Source organism: Squalius cephalus, assembly GCF_949319135.1.
Source record: "Squalius cephalus genome assembly, chromosome: 13".
NCBI classification, from domain to species: domain Eukaryota; kingdom Metazoa; phylum Chordata; class Actinopteri; order Cypriniformes; family Leuciscidae; genus Squalius; species Squalius cephalus.
In genome coordinates, this window is record NC_137134.1 from 8,731,593 (window position 1) to 8,751,426 (window position 19,834).

General features: G+C 41.8%; 1 protein-coding gene across 1 annotated transcript in view; it reads right to left on the reverse strand.

Annotated features, from left to right (window-relative positions):
- Positions 1-1,240: 1,240 nt before the first annotated feature.
- Positions 1,241-19,834, reverse strand: part of rnf13 (ring finger protein 13) — a 28,349-nt gene continuing 9,755 nt past the window's right edge. The window contains exons 5-10 of the mRNA XM_079890241.1: positions 15,349-15,436; positions 12,866-12,956; positions 12,484-12,589; positions 12,312-12,405; positions 5,474-5,554; positions 1,241-2,433 (exon numbers count right to left, since the gene is read on the reverse strand). Coding sequence (XP_079746367.1) covers positions 2,081-2,433; positions 5,474-5,554; positions 12,312-12,405; positions 12,484-12,589; positions 12,866-12,956; positions 15,349-15,436 — 813 coding nt within the window. The 3' untranslated portion in view covers positions 1,241-2,080. The remainder of the gene's footprint in view (positions 2,434-5,473; positions 5,555-12,311; positions 12,406-12,483; positions 12,590-12,865; positions 12,957-15,348; positions 15,437-19,834) is intronic.

Below are 19,834 nucleotides of genomic sequence, written 5' to 3' on the forward strand. Positions count from 1 at the left end.
TAATACGCAATTGGGAGATATAAAGTTAGAATTGCATGATATAAAGTCGCAATTGCGTGTTATAAAGTCAGAATTGTGAGATTAGAGAAAAGTCTATTTTTTTTCTTTAGAATTGGACTATATCTCAATTGTGAGTTTATATCTCAATTCTGAGAAAAGATGTCAGAATTGTGAGATATAAACTTGCAGTTATGTGTTATAAAGTCAGAATTGCGTGATATAAAGTCGCAATTGCGAGAAAGTCAATTTATAACTTTAAGACTTTATTTCACGCAATTCTGACTTTATAACTCGCAATTCTGAGAAATAGTCGCAATTATCTTTTAAAATGTTTTATTCTGTGGCGGAAACAAGCTTCCATGTAGCTTCAAATGTGATATTTGATATGCGATACAATAATGCTTTGAGTGTGTAAAGTAAATTTAAATTACATTCAAATATAACTAAAAACTGAAAATGATATTCTTTTTGTGAGAAAAAAGCTTCCCTATAACCTTTAAAAGTTTTACTGTAGCATTACATAAAGTGTCATTTTAACGTCTAGGGTTTCAGGTAGGCCTACATTAGCTTTATTTAACAACCGAAAATGTAGTAATCAAATGTAAAAACAAAACACTGCTTAGTCTTCACAGTATGAATTACATATACACTGATTCTTATCATAAAGCTGTAAGTTATCCAGTCAAGAGTAGTGAGTGATTTTGTTGTCTGATTAACATTAAGCACACGTACGGACTCAGGTTTCTTAGGCCGCTGTCACCTTACAATCGGCACAAATCCAAGATACTGTTACACGTGTGCTTTCTCTTTGTGAATACTCACCAAGATGGCCTTTTTGACATTGTGTGTGTGTGTATATGGATAAGCTGCGGAGCTGAGTTCAGGATCAAGCGCTGTCCGAGTGGTGACTTTCCGTGCTAATTGCATTTAATAACATTAAGCATAAGTCACACGTATGTAACGGTCTACTCTGTTGATCTAAAACTTGGACTTATGTAATCTTTAAAGTTTTAAAATCACTGTTATCGTAAGGCATGGCAATCTGTAGATTTGCAAAAATTTTATATATTGTGTAGCCATACTTTACCATACCTTCAGCCGTTGTTAAAAAAGTGTTAATAGGGCAACATTTCATTATTTATCTGGTATAAGAATTTGAGGAAATCTTTTTCCCCCTAAAGAAAAAGTGTAAATTACCAAACTCAGATTTTTCACACACACAAAAAGGAGATCATAAGCTAAAAGGCGATTAGGGTTTATTGCACACAAATGGAAAATATTCATGAGAAGTTTTATTGCACAAAACATTTCTCTGAGGACCTTTTTTTTTTTTTTTTTGCACACGAAAATATAAAACGGTTATAAAAAACCTAAACTATTTCCCCCTTATAGGTTCACTTATGTTTATATAGCTTTTTTTTTTTACTTAAAACCATGTGCCACTTTCCAAAATGATGGATGAGAAACTGAGACGAAAACAGCAAAAGGTGTAGTATTTTATTCATGAAGAGAAATGAATATAGACTACTTATAAACAAGGGTGAGCAGAAAGATATATTTACAGTAAAGCAACATTAAAAGGCAAACGGACATTGGTAACGGTTCAAAAAACGGTGATCAAAAACCTCCAACTCCTACTTACCCAACTTATTTCCTACGTACAGTACATAAATGATGTTAGACTACACTTCGAGTGACTGATATTTAGAGCGGCTCCACTGTTAATGATCGAACTAAAAGTGTGACATCAGTGTCAGTACAAGTTCAATAATAAAGTCTCATGGTGTCGTATAAAACATGCAGTTGTTCGCGGTCGGGTACACGTCTGAGATGAGTTTGGCGTTCGGTCAGCAAGCACAAATCACATTCCCAGAGGTGACGCTCATCTGCGGAGGTTGGCAAAAATGTGCGTGATAAATTTCGTAGGATCTTGTGTGTGGGGGGGGGGGGGGGGATCGTGATTTGTAGAAAATTTCGCTGTATAGTATCGCTGTATGTTAAACTCCGAACGATAAATTGTAAGTGATGGTGAAACGTATTGGAATCTCTATTAAGAGTCCGAGTCGTGATTGGCTAACGCTTAAGCGTCGGCCTCCATGTTGTCGGGACGCCCCTGTTGCAGCTGTACGACGACCGTTTCCACGGTGACCTCCTCGTCGCTGTCGGTGGTGTCGCTGTGCTCGTCGTAGTCCGACGACTCCACTTCGCGCTGGGATGGCGAGCCGGACATGGTGCCGAAGGAATGGGCGCTGGTGGAGGCCAGGGATCGCAGCAGGGGCGTGTTTTCCGAAGCTTCGTTCTCCTCGCCTCCGCTGTCCCCGGAGTCGGACTCGGACTCGGAGTCGCCGTCGGACGGCACCACTTTCTGCTTGCACACCGGACACGTCTTCTTGGTTTTGGTCAGCCACGGGTCAACACACTTGCAGTGATAGGCTGATAATTGGTGCAGAGAGAATTAATGCGAGAGATCCTGACAAACGTGATCTATATTATGTGTATCAACATTTGAAGCCTTCCAACAAAGTTATGAACAACACCCGTTCTCGTCTCAGGTCAACTTTGATGATCTTTTTTTGATCCACTTCAAATGTTGACTACTGTAATTTGAATTAAAATGAATCTTAAAGGGATAGTTCTCCCTAAAATGAAAATTAAGAATTTACTCACCCTGGTGTTGTTCTAATGCCGTATAATAACGTCCTTCTTTCTTTTTCGGACCACAAAAGGAGATTTTTATTAAAGATGTCCCGCTCGCACTCATAATGGCAGTGAATAGTGACCAGCATCAAGCTTTTTAAGAAAGACGCAGAAGTATCACCCAATGATCCCATGCAAGTGTTCTGGGGGTTTATGATAAGTATGCCATTATACCTCAAACAAATTAAAATGTAATCCATTATTTAATGAAAATCCTGACCCTGTGCTGAGACTTTATTAGCGCTCGAGTTCACTCCGACTCGCCCAGAAAAACACACGTTATGAGGAATCAATGCATCTTCTCTGAGGTGAATATATCCGTGGTGTTCGTCGTGACAAGAAGTTATCGCGTTCGCATCTGTCATCAGACAAACGTTCCAGTCCGGTGATATGTGACTCAGTGAAGGAACTACACGGGGGATTTCTAGGCATTGTATTTCACGTCACATATTTGTTAGTCTTGATTTCTCACAACTTGTGTGTTTTTCTGGACCAGCAACGAGAACGTTTCTGAGCCAAATGAAGAGAAAGATGTGTTCTGGTGACTGGCGTGTTTATTGAACCAATCAGATAAGAGTAAATTAAGAGCCAGCGAGAAGCTCATGTGATTGGCTACATGAAGAAGGTGGACCCGCCCTCCTCTTCGCGCTTGCAAAACTCAGTGAGTGAGAGAATCGTGACAAAACGTACACGCAACTGTACAAATCGGGTTATTTCGTGAACTTTGTTGCCCCATGCACACAACAAGCCATTTAGACATTTGCAACAGTTTATTTTTTTTTACACAAACGCAATTAAGTACGTTAATCGGTACGTCCCACGGTTTTGACGTCTCGGTTCGGTTCATTTAGGTGGGGTGGGGGGTTTAGAAAGCTAAAATTGCTTCTTTTCTTTTTTTTTAACAGTGCTTTAATTAACAAATTGTGTCCTTGTCTTTAAATTAATTTTAAGTAACAAGTAAACGATTCGCAAGGATAAAAAAAAATTATCTGCTAATGCTGTAAACTATATAGGAGCCCTTGCCTGCACATTACTATAACATTAAAGCTTAACAACAGAGCCTAGACTTTTAGCCTAAATTCAGTTGCTATTTATTTTTAGATATAATAATAATCAACACTCAAGTAACAAATTGTATGAAAACATGTAAACTGCACATAAAGCAGTTTCTACATTAACATATGTTTTTACTCTAATTTATTATTGAAATATAATCATTTACACAGTTGCTGTCATTTTCATGACAGATATTTTAAACATACATTAAATAATCAAGATGTCATTAACAGGTTAAGTAAAATATAATATATAGGCTAATATAGTGCATTTATTTAGTGAAAGAGTTCATTTCCTTAGCAAACCAACAAGCTGTGGACACTGAATGACTTGCCTGAGGTAAATAAAGCTATGTGAAAAACTAAGCGTTTTATTGACGTATTTCCGCTGTTGAAACACTGACTTAGCGATTACACGAGTTATGATGCCTTTCAGTAAGTATACTGTATCTTTCAACATACCTTCAGGTGTCCATTCATGTTTATTCTTTAACTGGGGAAGAGAATCGCGTTTACTCGCGCTCCGCGCTGCCGCTTGAAATGAGGAGCTATAGCCTACGGTGATCTGTCACGCCACATCAAAGAGCGCCAAAACGACATTTAATGTTTGAATTTCGTGATCAAATAGACAGAATTTGAAAGATTACACATTGCTTATTATCGAAAGTAACAAAACACTGAGCTTATTGCGATTAAATGTGGTTAATGGTGGTTAGGCAACAACGCTGTATTCGTTGTGTACACATAAGACATGAGGTCCAATGGGGGCGGGGCGGGCGTGTTCGGTACGCCATGAGAGTATCGCGATTCGTATCGTGGGTGGTGTATCGCGGTTTTTCGGTTCGGTTCGAATATCGTTACACCCCTAATGAATTACACTTACGAATAACAGTAAAATGTTGCAAAAAAATGTTTCTTACACTTGAAAGGCGATTTACACCTTTACAAATCTTCTCTTGCGCATGCAAATTTAATTTACGCTTGCAATCTTATGTACACTTTCACAAAACTTACCCTGCGCATGCAATTCCTTATGAAGCAAATGGATTGCTGCGATTCATCAAAACAATGAATGTGCACGTCCCGCAGAGAAGCCCAACGGCCAAGATCAGGAATTTCATTGAATAATACATTAAATTTCGGTTTGTTTTTCACCAAACCCTATCAATAAACCCCCTGAACACTTGGAATATAAGTGTCGCATGGCATCATTCTGTGATACTTTTGCGTCTTTATTAAAATGCTCGAAAATGCCATTATATGGGGCATTATTTAAAAATTCTCCTTTTATGGTCCGTAAAAGAAAGAACGACCCAATGCATTAGATTAGAACAACACCAGGGTGAGTAAATCATGACTGAATCTTCATTTTAGGGAGAACAATCTCTTTAAAACTGAATATAACCTACAGTGTACCGTAAGTGTGTGTATATAAACTTTGATTAAATTTCATTTATGAGTTTTTCTAATTATTATTCTGAACTTGAATGTCCTGAGTCACATTTTCAGCGAATGCTCTGTGGCAACTCCATCGATTTTACCACAAAAAAAATTACAAATAATTTAGTTAACTAATAATTTGGGTCATAGAAACAAACAAAAAGCAGACACTGTTGATCGAGCTGAACTTGCATTGAATCCAGAACATTCCTTTAGCTGATATTAGGCTGTGAAGTCCTTCCCAAACTGCATTATTAGCTGATCAAGCAGCTGAAACTCACCGTGTGAGCAGGGCAGGACCCGAAGCTTCTCGCCCTCTTCATACTCATCCAAACAAATGGCACAAACATCATAGGAGTCACCTAGAAGACATTAAGAGACAGCTAACTGTAGATATTCATCTTTTACATTTTTCTATAATAAAACACAACATAAAAATGTGCAATATTTTAGACTGTAATGCACATTTTCACACCGAATCTCCAAATTAATGTAGAAACAACAAAGATGGTATACATTAAATATTTGATACAAGTTCAGAGAACTGCTACTGATGTCTTTATTCTTCTCAGTTTCTAGTGATGAAATGAGTAATTATAGCCATTCAACTTTGTAGTATATTTGAATGCCACCATTTTATAGGCTTTTTAATTTAAGTTGACTAAAAATAAAAATCACAAACTCAAGTGCCACATTTATATACATAGTTATAGTATATAGTGATGAATGAGAGCTGTCAGTCACCAATTTTTTCACACATTTCACAACTACTATTTAAAACGTTTGGTATCAATATTATTATGAGGATCGATCCTCTAGATGCAAAAGTATCGCAAGTATTTACACTTTTCCCCGGCGTGCGGGACACAAACACGTCATTGACGGGATCAAAGTTAACGGCTTATTTTTGACAGCCGTAATTAATAAATTGCAATGATGTTTTACCTAATTTCACATCAATATCTCGACTAAATGGGTTTCTGATCTGCACGCTTGTGGTCGCAGCGTTTCCTTTCAGATCCTGTGTCCTGGATCAAGGAAAACATTCCAGTCTCAATAAGTCCAGGAATTTGTCCTGCCCTCCCTGTGAATTCCTCTGCCTTTTTTTCACTTTTCTTTCCACCAATGAAGGAGCCACTCTGCCGATGGCCGGTGTTTACAGAAGCAGTAAACGAACACATTTTCTCGCGGTCTCTCAGACCAGCATGTCTGTGTGTGACCGTATATGGATACGCTTATATCTGTCACTGCAGGCTTTATTTGTGCTCACTGCTCTGGGGTTTGCTGAAGAGTTTACAGTGAAAGCTGGAGTGTAGGAACAGGTTTGGATGCTACAGATATTCACAGTTTAAAACTGAAACATCTGAACACTTTGTGAGGCGAATGACCTTGCAGAGCACATTCTTCATTCGTTCACAGCTGAGGTTTGTGATTTAGGATAAAGCCTCCTACAACTGGGTTACCCAGAACAGTGTTCGAAAGCCATTTTATAATAGTTGATTGCTGGGCAACATATCCAATATTCATGATATACTGGCGCTGACTTGAAAATGAACCAACATTGATTTGAATTTGCATATTTATAAGACATATTCAATATTTGTGATGTATATTTGCACTAATCTGTCTCTAGTCCACTTTCAACCTCTTCTGTCCTGGTTTCTTTGATGGGCGGGTCTATGGGCGGGTAAATGTATGTGTTTTTTTCAGATCTTTCGATCTAATGAACGAAATAAGCTCAAGCAATTTGGTAACACACCGGAGACGAGGGAAAAACACACAGCAGTAGCTTTCGTTTCTGCTTTCTGAGATTAAGCCGAATGTGGTAAGTGTGTGTTAGAAATGATGTGATTGGTACATTTTTCATCTTAAAACCAAATTTGAAGACAAAGTTTAAACTTTAAAATGAAAATTATACCATGATTTACTCACCCTCAACCCATCCTAGGTGTATAACTATCTTCCAGACGAACAAAATCTGAGTTATTATTAAGTAATATCCTGGCTCTTCTCAGCTTTATGATGGGAGTGAATAGAGCCTGAGATTTTGAAGCTCAAAAAAGTGCATCCATCCATCATAAAAGTAAATCCATACGCCTCCAGAGGGTTAATAAAGGCCCTCTGAAGCACAGCCGTGCGTTTTTGTATGAAATATTTTGTATCCATGTTTTATAAGCTAAAATATCTGGCTTCCAGTAGACGGCCATACGCGAGTCTTGTTCCGGCGGAAGAGTGACCTCTGACCCGACGCATGACAAGTGACCTCTGACCCGACGCATGACGTAGGGTGTAGACTATACTCCTACACCATACTGCGTCGGCGTAGCTATTATAGCTATTTAAGTTAAAAATATGGATATTTTTCATACAAAAATGTTTACACGACAAAAGGAATCCGGTGAATGCGTTTCCAACTACCTCTGGAAGTGGTTGAAAGTGGAAAAGCTCAAAACGTTTTAGACCCTGTTTACACCTGTATTTAGTACTGTCCTCTTGTGATCCGATCAACCAAAACACATTTTAATAGCAGGTGTAAACAGGGCCTTTGTTACACTGGAATGGTGAGACAGCTACAGATTCTCAAGGTCTGAAATCCCCGAGCCGTCTTGATCGGCACGCTCTGCTGGTGGAGTGTGTTTTCCGAGAGTGTGTGTTTCCGGTGCCTGTTGGTGGAGTCTGTGGTCCAGCTGCACGGTCACACGACAGGACACACACACTGGGTCAATGAGGCGGAGACTGATGAATCAGCACTGCAGCGGATGAAGGAAACCAGCGCGTCAGCAGAGGAGGAGGAAACGAGGGTAAAACGTGCGTTTATCTGTGTGATGGGGGTAAGATGTGTCAGTGGGTTAATCTAGCTGACTGAAGGGATGTACCCATATATTTAGAGAGGACTCTAAATCCATATACATGATTTTGGGTAAGTTGCGCCAGTGGATCAACAAACGGCTTCTCATCTAAATGCTGAAATTGTTAATGTTTTGAATATTACATATTCTCCTGGCTGGTTTATGAAAATGTAAACAATGTGCTCATTTAGTACTGTGAACATTTTCTTTCTGCAGAAAATACCTATACATTCGAATACGTGTAATTCCCTACTATATATAGTAGGTAAAAGACAAGAGAGCAGTGCGTCCAAATTCACAGTATTGATAAAACAGAAGGAGAAAAGTACCCGGATGACCAACTTCATCCGGCGAGATTCTGAAGTGCGCATTCAATGGCCACTTTACTATCCCATCAGGCCACGGGGGAGGATTTATGAATGCGTAACTGATGCTGGTGGGTCACATGACAACAAGAACATCACGGCTTTCATTCATACTCTAGAACTTTAGTTGTGTCCCAATGACACACTATGCACTTATACACTATGAACTCGAGTCTGAAGCCCCTCCCCCTGTCCAACATTACACAACCTGTAAATATTGAGTAATTGGTTCAGCTTTCCTTAGGTCTCCAACTAGCGCCACAATGAATACGTTATATACTATGCTAATAAAATATGTTATAAGGACAAAACGCTTTTCTCAATTAAGGGGGTGTTGTAATATACGGGTATCGACGATAATTAGGATATTTAAAAAATGAAATGCCGATATCATGTTAATACACTCCAACATTGTTGGTGGCGCTATTGTGCTTTAATGCTGGTAGACAACCATCAAAAAACTTTAAAAAAACAACAACAGCGTGTGTAGCTATTACTGCCGCAAAACATCATGTCAGAAGAGATGAGACTACCTGTATCTGAAAAAATAGCTATAAACTAAAATTATAGTAATTAAATTATAGTAATTAAATCAAAATTTAGTTAGAAGAAGTTAGAAGAACAGCGAAGTCCATGGGCCCTGTTTTAACGATCTGAAACGCAAGTATCAAACGCGAAACGCAAGTAACTTTGTGGGCGGGTCTCGGGCGCTGTTGCTATTATACCGGCGGGATAAATGACTCTTGCGCCTGACGCAAATCTAAAATGGGTTAGTCTGAAGAAGCTTCATTACTCATAGGTGTGGTTTGGGCGTAACGTGAAATAAACCAATCAGAGCGACATCTCACATTCCCTTTAAGAGCAGGCGCGCTTGTTCCATGGCGGATTGCTATTATAACAGCGGATTTGCCAGGAGCGGTTCACAGCCGAGGAGACCGACGTTCTCGTCAGGGCCGTAAAAGAGAGAGAAGTGACATTGGGGATGGAGAAACACACCCAAATTAGCTTTAGTTAAACAGGCGTATAATAATTTGGGTAAATGTGTAAACTAGATTTATGCCTATTTTTTCACATCTTCATGGACACCACAATGATTTCCCTCGTGTGTTAATATTGTTCCTTGTAATAATGTATGATTTGCAAAAATGAAACCTGCTGCTTCTGTGTAGATGAGAGAATCAAGTGTATGTGCGTTGTGCACACGCTACATTGATTATGGCCAAGCATGCACCCTTAAAATAGCATGAATAACATGTGCAACGCGCCACTGACTTTAGACGAGGTTTCTCCTGGTCAGTGGCGGAATTGTTTTCTGAAACTGCAAAATAGCACCAGGGAACGTTTGCGCCAGAACACGCCTCCTCTTTGCACTGAACCGCCCCCGGGAGCGCAAGTTCATTCCCTAATTTACCGACGTGCGTCTGTGGAGGGAAAAGTCCGCTGTGCGCGGGTGCAAAATAGGAATGATACATGCGTCGGTGTACAAAGTCAATTGCGCTGGGTGAAAGTTAGGGCCTCATGTCACTGGCGAACATTACTTTTTTCAGAACGATTTTTTCCATCTGATTAATTATGAAAACATTGAGAACCAATAAGAATCCATCCAGAGTTTATAGAGCTTGAGCATTTAAAGCGACAGACGACAAAACTGCGGCACGTGCTTATAATAAACAGAATGATATCTTTTATTGGTGTGGACTCTAATCATTATAGTTATCGTTCTTGGTGTGAACAGGTCTTTAGTCCGCTCAGTCTGCAGAAAAGTTAAAAGTTATTTTGCAAGCTTTTGAACAGCTTTGGTTACAAACTCTCTCTCCGCCTCCTTACACTCGTAATGTGATTCATTGGCCAAAAAAGAGAGTAGTTGAAACATCTTTGTTTTAGACAAGTTGCCTCCCTCATATCCATATATTTTGCATAAAAAGAAAACAAAGCCTGACTAACTTTAAGCATGCGTCCAGTTGGCATGTACTCATTATGTGGTAGATAAATGATCCACATGACATCTGGTAAACAGATGAAATGGAAACAATTTCAAGTGACCTTCACACTGATATGACTCTCATTCGCTCTGAGTATCTGAAGCGTAAACGACTGGCTTCACGAAATCTCACACACACCTTTCATCTAAAGGAGGATCCTGTAACCTAGATCCCTTATACTCAACAGCAATCAGTGAAAGTGACGCCTGACACCTTCTCGAGGAGGAACGTCTGCAGAATGATACTGAACGCATTATGAGCGAGCTGAACAGGATGCTCATTCATCCAGACACACACACAGTCAATGGTCACGGTGTTGATGTGGTTGTAAAAAGGATTGATGATTCACTGAGGTGGGAGGGGAATGCCACACTTCACCCACATTCGTCACGTGCCACCAATGCCAGGCTGTCCGACCCGCACGGAAAATGCTGACGGGCCAGCAACATCAAAACACAGAGGCTAAAAGTTATATTTTGACAGTAAAGACATCATTAAAGTAATCCATGTGACTCCAGTGGTTAACCTCAGTTTTATAAAGGGACACGAGTGCTTTGTTAGCGCAAAGAAACAATTTAAGTTGTAAAATGCACATCAGAGATTAATATTTTGTAAATAAAGTGGTAAATTGTGTTTTTTTTTGCGCTAACAAAGCACTCGTGTCCCTTTTATAAAATTGAGGTTAACCACTGGAGTCACATGGATTACTTTAATGATGTCTCACTACCTTTCTAGGGTTTGAAAGTGGTAGTTGTGTAGACTGTCAATGGAGGGACAGAATTAAAATATCTTCTTTTGTGTTTTGAAGATGAACAAAGGTCTTACGGGTTTGGAACGACATGAGGGAGAGTAATTAAAGGAACACGCCGACTTTTTGGGACTTTAGCTTATTCACCGTATCCCTCAGAGTTAGATGAGTCCATACTTACCCTTCTCATCTCCGTGCGTGCCGTAACTCTGTCTGACGCACCCACCGCTAGCCTAGCTTAGCACAAAGACTGGAGGTAAATGGCTCCAGCTAGCATACTGCTCCCAATAAGTGACAAAATAACACCAACATTTTCCTATTTACATGTTGTGATTTGTATAGTCAGAGCGTGTACGAATAACAAGGTCACATGAGACACAACCATCTACTAACCGTATACATATCACTACGCAGAAGTAGCAGTGCTTCGCCTTCTGAGAATATAGTTCCCAGTATGTATACGGTTAGAAGATGGCTGTGTCTCATGTGACCTTGTTATTTGTACACGCTGTGACTATACAAATCACAACATGTAAATAGGAAAATGTTGGTGTTATTTTGTCACTTATTGTGAGCAGTATGCTAGCTGGAGCCATTTACCTCCAGTCTTTGTGCTAAGCTAGGCTAGCAGTGGGTGCGTCAGACAGAGTTACGCCACGCACGGAGATGAGAAGGGTGTGTATGGACTTATCTAACTCTGGGGGATACGGTGAATAAGCTAAAGTCCCAAAAAGTCAGAGTGTTCCTTTAATGACAGATCTTTCATTTTTGGGTGAACTAACCCTTTAATATACACAATAAGAACATAAAAACACTGCATTTTCCAACCAGACAGCCATTTTAAATCAACTTGATTGGGGTCTCTGACATTTAATAAAAGAAAAATGTATTATCTCAATATTTTTTTAAATAATATTTATTTTGGAATGTATGTCTTGGCTTTGAAATGACTTTGGAAGGGAATTTTTCAATATTTCCAGAGGAACTACAAATTAATTGTAGCTGAATTAATTTCAAAATGGACAGTTTAAAAGAACTGATTTACTGACATGTATTTCTTCAATGAAGTTTAAATCAGATTTCAGTCCTGTATTTTTGTACGAGACATTTTATGTATTTGACCTCTGAACCGCAGTGCATTCTCAGTGCTTGATCCTATTTAATACATGTCTTACCTTTCTTAAACTTGTGAATGGGGAGCTTCTTCAGCTGGTCCTTGCGTAAGCGACTTCTCCTGGCTCTATGTCTGTCCTGTACGAACTTTGTGATCTGAGATTAAAAGGACGTAAATATGTCAGTCAAAACTAATACATTCAGTTGTTTTTATTACACACAATCGCGACTCACCATGAAAACTACAATGAGGATGAGGCAGATTCCAACGATGATGAGGAAGGGGATCAGGTAGTACTCCAGAGGCAAACTGAAGTCCGGCATGAGAATCACATGACCACTGAAAACACAAAGCAAGACTGTGTGTGTGAGACATTGCTTTTAAACAAGAAGTTGATCCTGTATATATATATCTATCAACCTTTCAATTTTTTTTTCAGAGAATATGAGAAAATTTGATGTTAGTAATGCTAGTTTGGCAACTATTTTGTGAATATTTTATATTTGCAGACTGTTCCTCGTGTCATATGACTGGTGGAGTGCCACCGCAGCAGATGTTTCTGTTAAGTAAGCATCAGAACAGTGAAGTATTCAGTAGTGAAATCTGAGCCCTCACCCTTTCTCATAGATGTAATCCTCTTTGAGAGAGTTGGCCGCTTCTTCACCAATAAACACTGAAGGAATGTCGATCTGCTTCAGAATATCCACTGCAAAACAACATAAACATACAGATGTCCATTAAGACAGTAAACTCCACCAGATCTTATTCTGATTCAGTCTGATTCTTTAAACAAACCCTTGTAAACTTGGGAGTGTGTTTTAAAATTTTACAAGTCAATTTTGATTTGATCTCCACTTTAAAGGGACAGATCACTTCAAATAAATAAATGAACAAATGAGAATTTTCTTCGGCCCTCCTCCTCCTCCCCAGCACCACCTGTCTAGATCTGCTCAAGATCAATCCATGATTGAAATATGGTAATAATTCAGTAACATTATAAAGTTATGAATTATAATGTTCAGTAACATTATATACATTAGTGTTTGTTACATTATACATTAGTCACGATACTGCAATTTCTAATACGATAACTTGAAAAATGTCGATTTTCAATAACATGGGGAAAACTAAACTGCCATATAGATATTTTTATTATTATCTCATAATTTTTTGATAATTTAGGTAATTTTGTTGCAATAGCTTACACACAGCACATGGAGGCTTTAATATGAAACTTTACATTTACAACAAAAAAAAGCCAAGTAAACAGTCAATAATAAAAAATAGCAAATGATAACACAAATAAATACAATAGAATAAAGAGACAAATTAAATGAACATGGCTTTAGGTTTTTCAGGTGGGTCTAACAGTAGTATTCAGGTAAGAAATACAACAGAAAGTAATCAAATGCAAAACACTGGATAGTCTTCATTATAAAAAATTAAATACAGCGTAACGCCAGAGCCCGTCTACAGAGAGCCTGGCCACTCCCTATTAAGTGCTATTGTACCGAATTGTGGTTGTAGTTCCACCAGAGTTCCACTGGGGGCGATCACCCATGAGTGCAGACTGAATGGGAGTCTATGGCGCTAGACGGCTAAATGTGTCTCTTTCACCCGATTGCCGTCGAGAAATCTCAGGTTTGATTGTAGATTTTGCAAGTTCAACATGGGTTATAGATCGAAAGTTGAATGAACGAGTACTTATGTCCTTTCGATTTCTTACAGGTTGAGTTGTTGTTGCCCATAACACGCTAGCATTCTGCTAATGAACGCTGATTGGTCAGTGAAGGACTGATTACGACCAGAGATACCGCTTGATGGCATAGTGTGTGTGTGTGTGTGAGAGTGTGTGTGTGTATTTTCGACGTGGTCTTTTAAAACAACAAAACAAAAACTCTTCTAGTACGTGTATTTACCTGTGTCAGTGCGAAAGCACCAAAGTGACTGAAGGATTGCCATAAAGCAGTATCTCTGGTCGTACGATGTGTATGAACATTTTAAAAGACTTTTTAAAGCAAATAAGTGACTCTAAAAAATCTAACACCCAGCAATGTGTAATTTCTTTGCATCTCCTTTCGAATACAACATTCAAATTACTAGACAAAAAATTATATCCTGAGAAAAGTGGATTTTGAGGGGTATTTCGCCATAGACCTCCATTCATTCTGCACTCGTCCTGTGAGCGCCCCCATGTGGAGCCAGAGTGGAACTGCAACCCGTTCAGAAGCCGGAAGTTTACTGAGAGTGGAACTTCTCCCCTTATTAGACATTCTCCGGTAATGCTTACAATTAAAGTTACAAAAGTCAAGAGCACCAAGTGATTTTCTCTTTGTTTTGTTCTTTGATTAACATTAATGACAGACAGCAGCAAGTTTATTAGGCTGCCGTCACTTTAAGAGCTTATACACGGATCCAATATACTGTTACACAACATGCGTTTTCTTTATCAACTATTTCCTCTCCAAAACTGACTGTGTTTACCTGAACACTCATCAAGATGAGCATTTTAACATCATTTTGAGTCTATTTGATCGGTTAAGCCATGGAAATGAACTCAATGTGGTTCTCGCGAGCTGTTTGAGAGGCTTTATTTGAGCGCTACATATATCAGTGGTGCACGCACTTTTGGTGTGAGCGCAAAACCAACGGGAATGACTAACATTATGTGCAATAAGAGATTCAGGACCTGTAACACCAACGACTATTTAACCGGAGAGAATGAGACGAGCGAGTGAGAGGAGGCGGGTGCGTGTATTAGTATCACTAATTTACATATATAAAAATGAGATATTTTGCAGCTGTCTTAGTTGATATAATGAAAGTCAATGGGGTCCAAAGTTGTTTTGATACAACATTACGGCGAGTAAATGATGAAGGTGAACTATTCCTTCAAGAGCGCTGAAGGCCGGTTCCTCCAGTTTGGCCTTCATGGCTTCGTCCTGAACGGCATCTCGACTCGGTCAGAATTCATAAATACAGCAGCGGTTATTATCAGCACAGAGGCTGGGGTTTGTGAATCACAGCATTGTCCCGCAGCAGAACACACGAGCTGTGTCTCCGCTACATGTTTTATGCATTCGTGTGCAGGAACTTACGATCATTGGATCCCATGCTGATTAAGTCATCAGAGTCCACATTGTGGACAATCGCCGCCTTGTAGCCGGCCTTCTGCGCATGGAGGACCTGAAGGAGGACGGGGATGAAGACAGAAGCATTGTGTTCAGACAAGCACAGGCGTCACACGCACACACGGCTCTCGCATGACACATGTATGGCCTGGTTCAGTGAGCTTGACGGTCAGAGAAGATTGGTGCAGGAGAGATTAACAAACTTGCTTTTGTCAGAGACATTTCAGCTCTGCCTGATTTTCTCTTGTTTTTGGTATGATGAATTTTAACAGCCTTATTTTCCATCTAGGCTGTGCGAGCCTAAGCACAGTTAATGGTTTAGTTCACCCAACAGTGAAAAATTATCCCATAATTTACTCACCCTCAATCCTAGGTGTGTATGACTTTCTTCTTTCAGCCAAACATTATCGGAGGTATATTAAGTAATATCCTGTCTCTTCTAAGCTTTATAATGGGAGTGAATGGTACCTGAGATTTGAAGCCCAAAAAAGCGCATCCATCCATCATAAAAGTAATCCATACGCCTCCAGGGGGTTAATAAAGGCCTTCTGAAGCACAGCCATGCATTTTTGTAAGAAAAATATCCGTATTCATAACTTTATAAACTATAATCACTGGCTTCCGGTAACGCCCGTACGCGAGTCTAGTCCCGGTGGAAGAGTGACCTGACCCGACCAAGCGTGCCGCACAAGCCCTGAAAAGTGAAGCCAAAACGTCTCGATCGCCCCCCGGTGACTGGTCCTAGTATAGGTCATAAGCCCCGCCTCCCCGTGTTATTCAACGGGACGTGAGACCAACTAAACAATTAAATTACACTTCAAATATCTTTCTTCCAAAGGCAGACGCGCAGGTCTGGTCCCGAGATCGCTACTGCACAGACTTAAGTTCCAAGATGTCAGCGCCATAGAGCTGGTAAGTCCCGCCCCTTCCGCTAACCCCACTGGACCTCTAGGTTGAAAAATCGTCAATGCAAGTGAATGGGAGAAAATTATTACTTTCTGGTCCCGTTTGAATTGTGCCATGAATGTGAACATATGTTGTCTGTGAATTTTTAATATAATTTTTCATGTTACGAGTTTGACAGTATATGGTATGATTCTTCGGCTAGCAGTTGTGGAAAAGACATAACGAGAAAGACTACATGTCGCCTATGTGACGTCACCCCATAAAGTTGACTTACCCGTGGTTTTCACCAACTTCAACGATTTTGTCCTCTCCCTGAAAGAAGGCGGTGAAGTGCACCAAAGACACAGCCATGTTTAGCGGGATCCGTGAGCTAGTGTCCGTGTGCTAGTGGTGGTGACGTTTCAAACGCGTCGAGAGTTGTAGTCCACAAAGTGCTCTCACACAAAGTCTAACCGTATCAAACTTCTACACGCTAAATTGTATCATTCTTTACACGAAAAGTTATATAAAAAATTTACAGACAACATATGTTCACATTCATGGCACAATTCAAACGGGACCAGAAAGTAATTATTTTCTCCCATTCACTTGCATTGACGATTTTTCAACCTAGAGGTCCAGTGGGGTTAGCGGAAGGGGCGGGACTTACCAGCTCTATTACGGGACACTGGCGGCTTCAGTTCTCACCAATGGAAAAGAGCGAAGGGGCGTCGTCCATCTTTTTTTTACAGTCTATGGACCCGACGCATGACCTCTGACGCTACTCCTACATCTCCACTCCGTCATGCATTGGGTCAGAGGTCATCCGTCACGCGTCGGATCGTGTCGGAGGTCACGCGTCGGGTCAGGTCACTCGTCACGTCAGAGGTCACTCGTCACGCATCGGGTCAGAGGTCACTCATGCGTCGGGTCAGAGGTCACTCGTCGTGCGTCGGAGGTCACTCGTCACGTCAGAGGTCACTCGTCACGCATCGGGTCAGAGGTCACTCATGCGTGGGGTCAGAGGTCACTCGTCATGCGTCGGAGGTCACTCGTCATGCGTCGGAGGTCACTCGTCGGGTCAGAGGTCACTCGTCACGTCAGAGGTCACTCGTCACGTCAGAGGTCACTCGTCACTTCAGAGGTCACTCGTCACGCATCGGGTCAGAGGTCACTCGTCACGCGTCGGGTCAGAGGTCACTCGTCATGTGTCGGGTCAGAGGTCACTCGTCATGTGTTGGAGGTCACGCGTCGGGTCAGAGGTCACTCGTCGGGTCAGAGGTCACTCGTCATGTGTCGGGTCAGAGGTCACTCGTCATGTGTTGGAGGTCACGCGTCGGGTCAGAGGTCACTCGTCATGTGTTGGAGGTCACGCGTCGGGTCAGAGGTCACTCGTCATGTGTTGGAGGTCACGCGTCGGGTCAGAGGTCACTCGTCATGTGTTGGAGGTCACGCGTCGGGTCAGAGGTCACTCGTCATGTGTTGGAGGTCACGCGTCGGGTCAGAGGTCACTCGTCATGTGTCGGGTCAGAGGTCACTCGTCATGTGTTGGAGGTCACTCGTCACGCATCGGGTCAGAGGTCACTCGTCATGCGTCGGGTCAGATGTCACTCGTCGTGCGTCGGAGGTCACTCGTCACGTCAGAGGTCACTCGTCACGCATCGGGTCAGAGGTCACTCATGCGTGGGGTCAGAGGTCACTCGTCATGCGTCGGAGGTCACTCGTCATGCGTCGGAGGTCACTCGTCGGGTCGGAGGTCACTCGTCACGTCAGAGGTCACTCGTCACGTCAGAGGTCACTCGTCACTTCAGAGGTCACTCGTCACGCATCGGGTCAGAGGTCACTCGTCGGGTCAGAGGTCACTCGTCATGTGTCGGGTCAGAGGTCACTCGTCATGTGTTGGAGGTCACGCGTCGGGTCAGAGGTCACTCGTCATGTGTTGGAGGTCACGCGTCGGGTCAGAGGTCACTCGTCATGTGTCGGGTCAGAGGTCACTCGTCATGTGTTGGAGGTCACTCGTCACGCATCGGGTCAGAGGTCACTCGTCATGCGTCGGGTCAGATGTCACTCGTCGTGCGTCGGAGGTCACTCGTCACGTCAGAGGTCACTCGTCACGCATCGGGTCAGAGGTCACTCATGCGTGGGGTCAGAGGTCACTCGTCATGCGTCGGAGGTCACTCGTCATGCGTCGGAGGTCACTCGTCGGGTCGGAGGTCACTCGTCACGTCAGAGGTCACTCGTCACGTCAGAGGTCACTCGTCACTTCAGAGGTCACTCGTCACGCATCGGGTCAGAGGTCACTCGTCGGGTCAGAGGTCACTCGTCATGTGTCGGGTCAGAGGTCACTCGTCATGTGTTGGAGGTCACGCGTCGGGTCAGAGGTCACTCGTCATGTGTTGGAGGTCACGCGTCGGGTCAGAGGTCACTCGTCATGTGTCGGGTCAGAGGTCACTCGTCATGTGTTGGAGGTCACTCGTCACGCATCGGGTCAGAGGTCACTCGTCATGTGTCAGGTCAGAGGTCACTTGTCATGCGTCGGGTCAGAGGTCACTCGTCGTGCGTCGGAGGTCACTCGTCACGTCAGAGGTCACTCGTCACGCATCGGGTCAGAGGTCACTCGTCACGCATCGGGTCAGAGGTCACTCATGCGTGGGGTCAGAGGTCACTCGTCATGCGTCGGGTCATGATCAAAAACGCACGGCTGTGCTTCAGAAGGCCTGTATTATCCCTCTGGAGGCGTATGGATTACTTTTATGATGGATGGATGTGCTTTTTTGGGCTTCCAAATATCTTCTACCATTCACTCCCATTATAAAGCTTGGAAGAGCCAGGATATTACTTAATATATATACCTCCGATTGTGTTCGGCTGAAAGAAGAAAGTCATATACACCTAGGATTGAGGGTGAGTAAATCATGGGATCATTTTGATTTTGACTTGAACTATCCCTTTAACTGCCCGACAGCGGCCACTAATGGCAGAACTAAGAACTGCACGACTGGTCACTTTCAAAGGCAAAACAACCAATATTACAGCCTAAATCTCTGCAAAATATATGCCAGTGTAGTATAACTGTGTTTTATAAAGTCTGTGCTCTTCGCAGCGAGTCAGATTCTGGCAGCGCTGCATCAGTGATTAGTGAATGTTTGCGCAGACAGAGATAAGAGCATTCAAGACATTCCTCGGAAATGAAAATCTATCACACTCATGTCACGTGAAGGTCGGAGATATAATATCAGGAGCATCGAGTGGACAAACCATTTTAATGGACTGAATTAGAAAAATATTAAGATGTCAAACTTGAATGCTTTTTTACTTTTATTTTACCTCTCTCTCTCTCTCTGTCTCTGTCTCTCTCTCTGCACATTATAAAGCTAAACAAATTCCACAGCGCTGTATATGATTAACCTGTCCAACGGTTTACTGTGGTACTGGAGAAATAGTTTGAGCTATATGCAACAGGCGTAACGTTTGGAAGTTGTCCAAAGACCTGCAGGTGAACAGAAACTGTCGGCAGACCCTCTTGAAGTCTTTGCATATTATTTGCCAACAGCATGAAAAGTGTGCG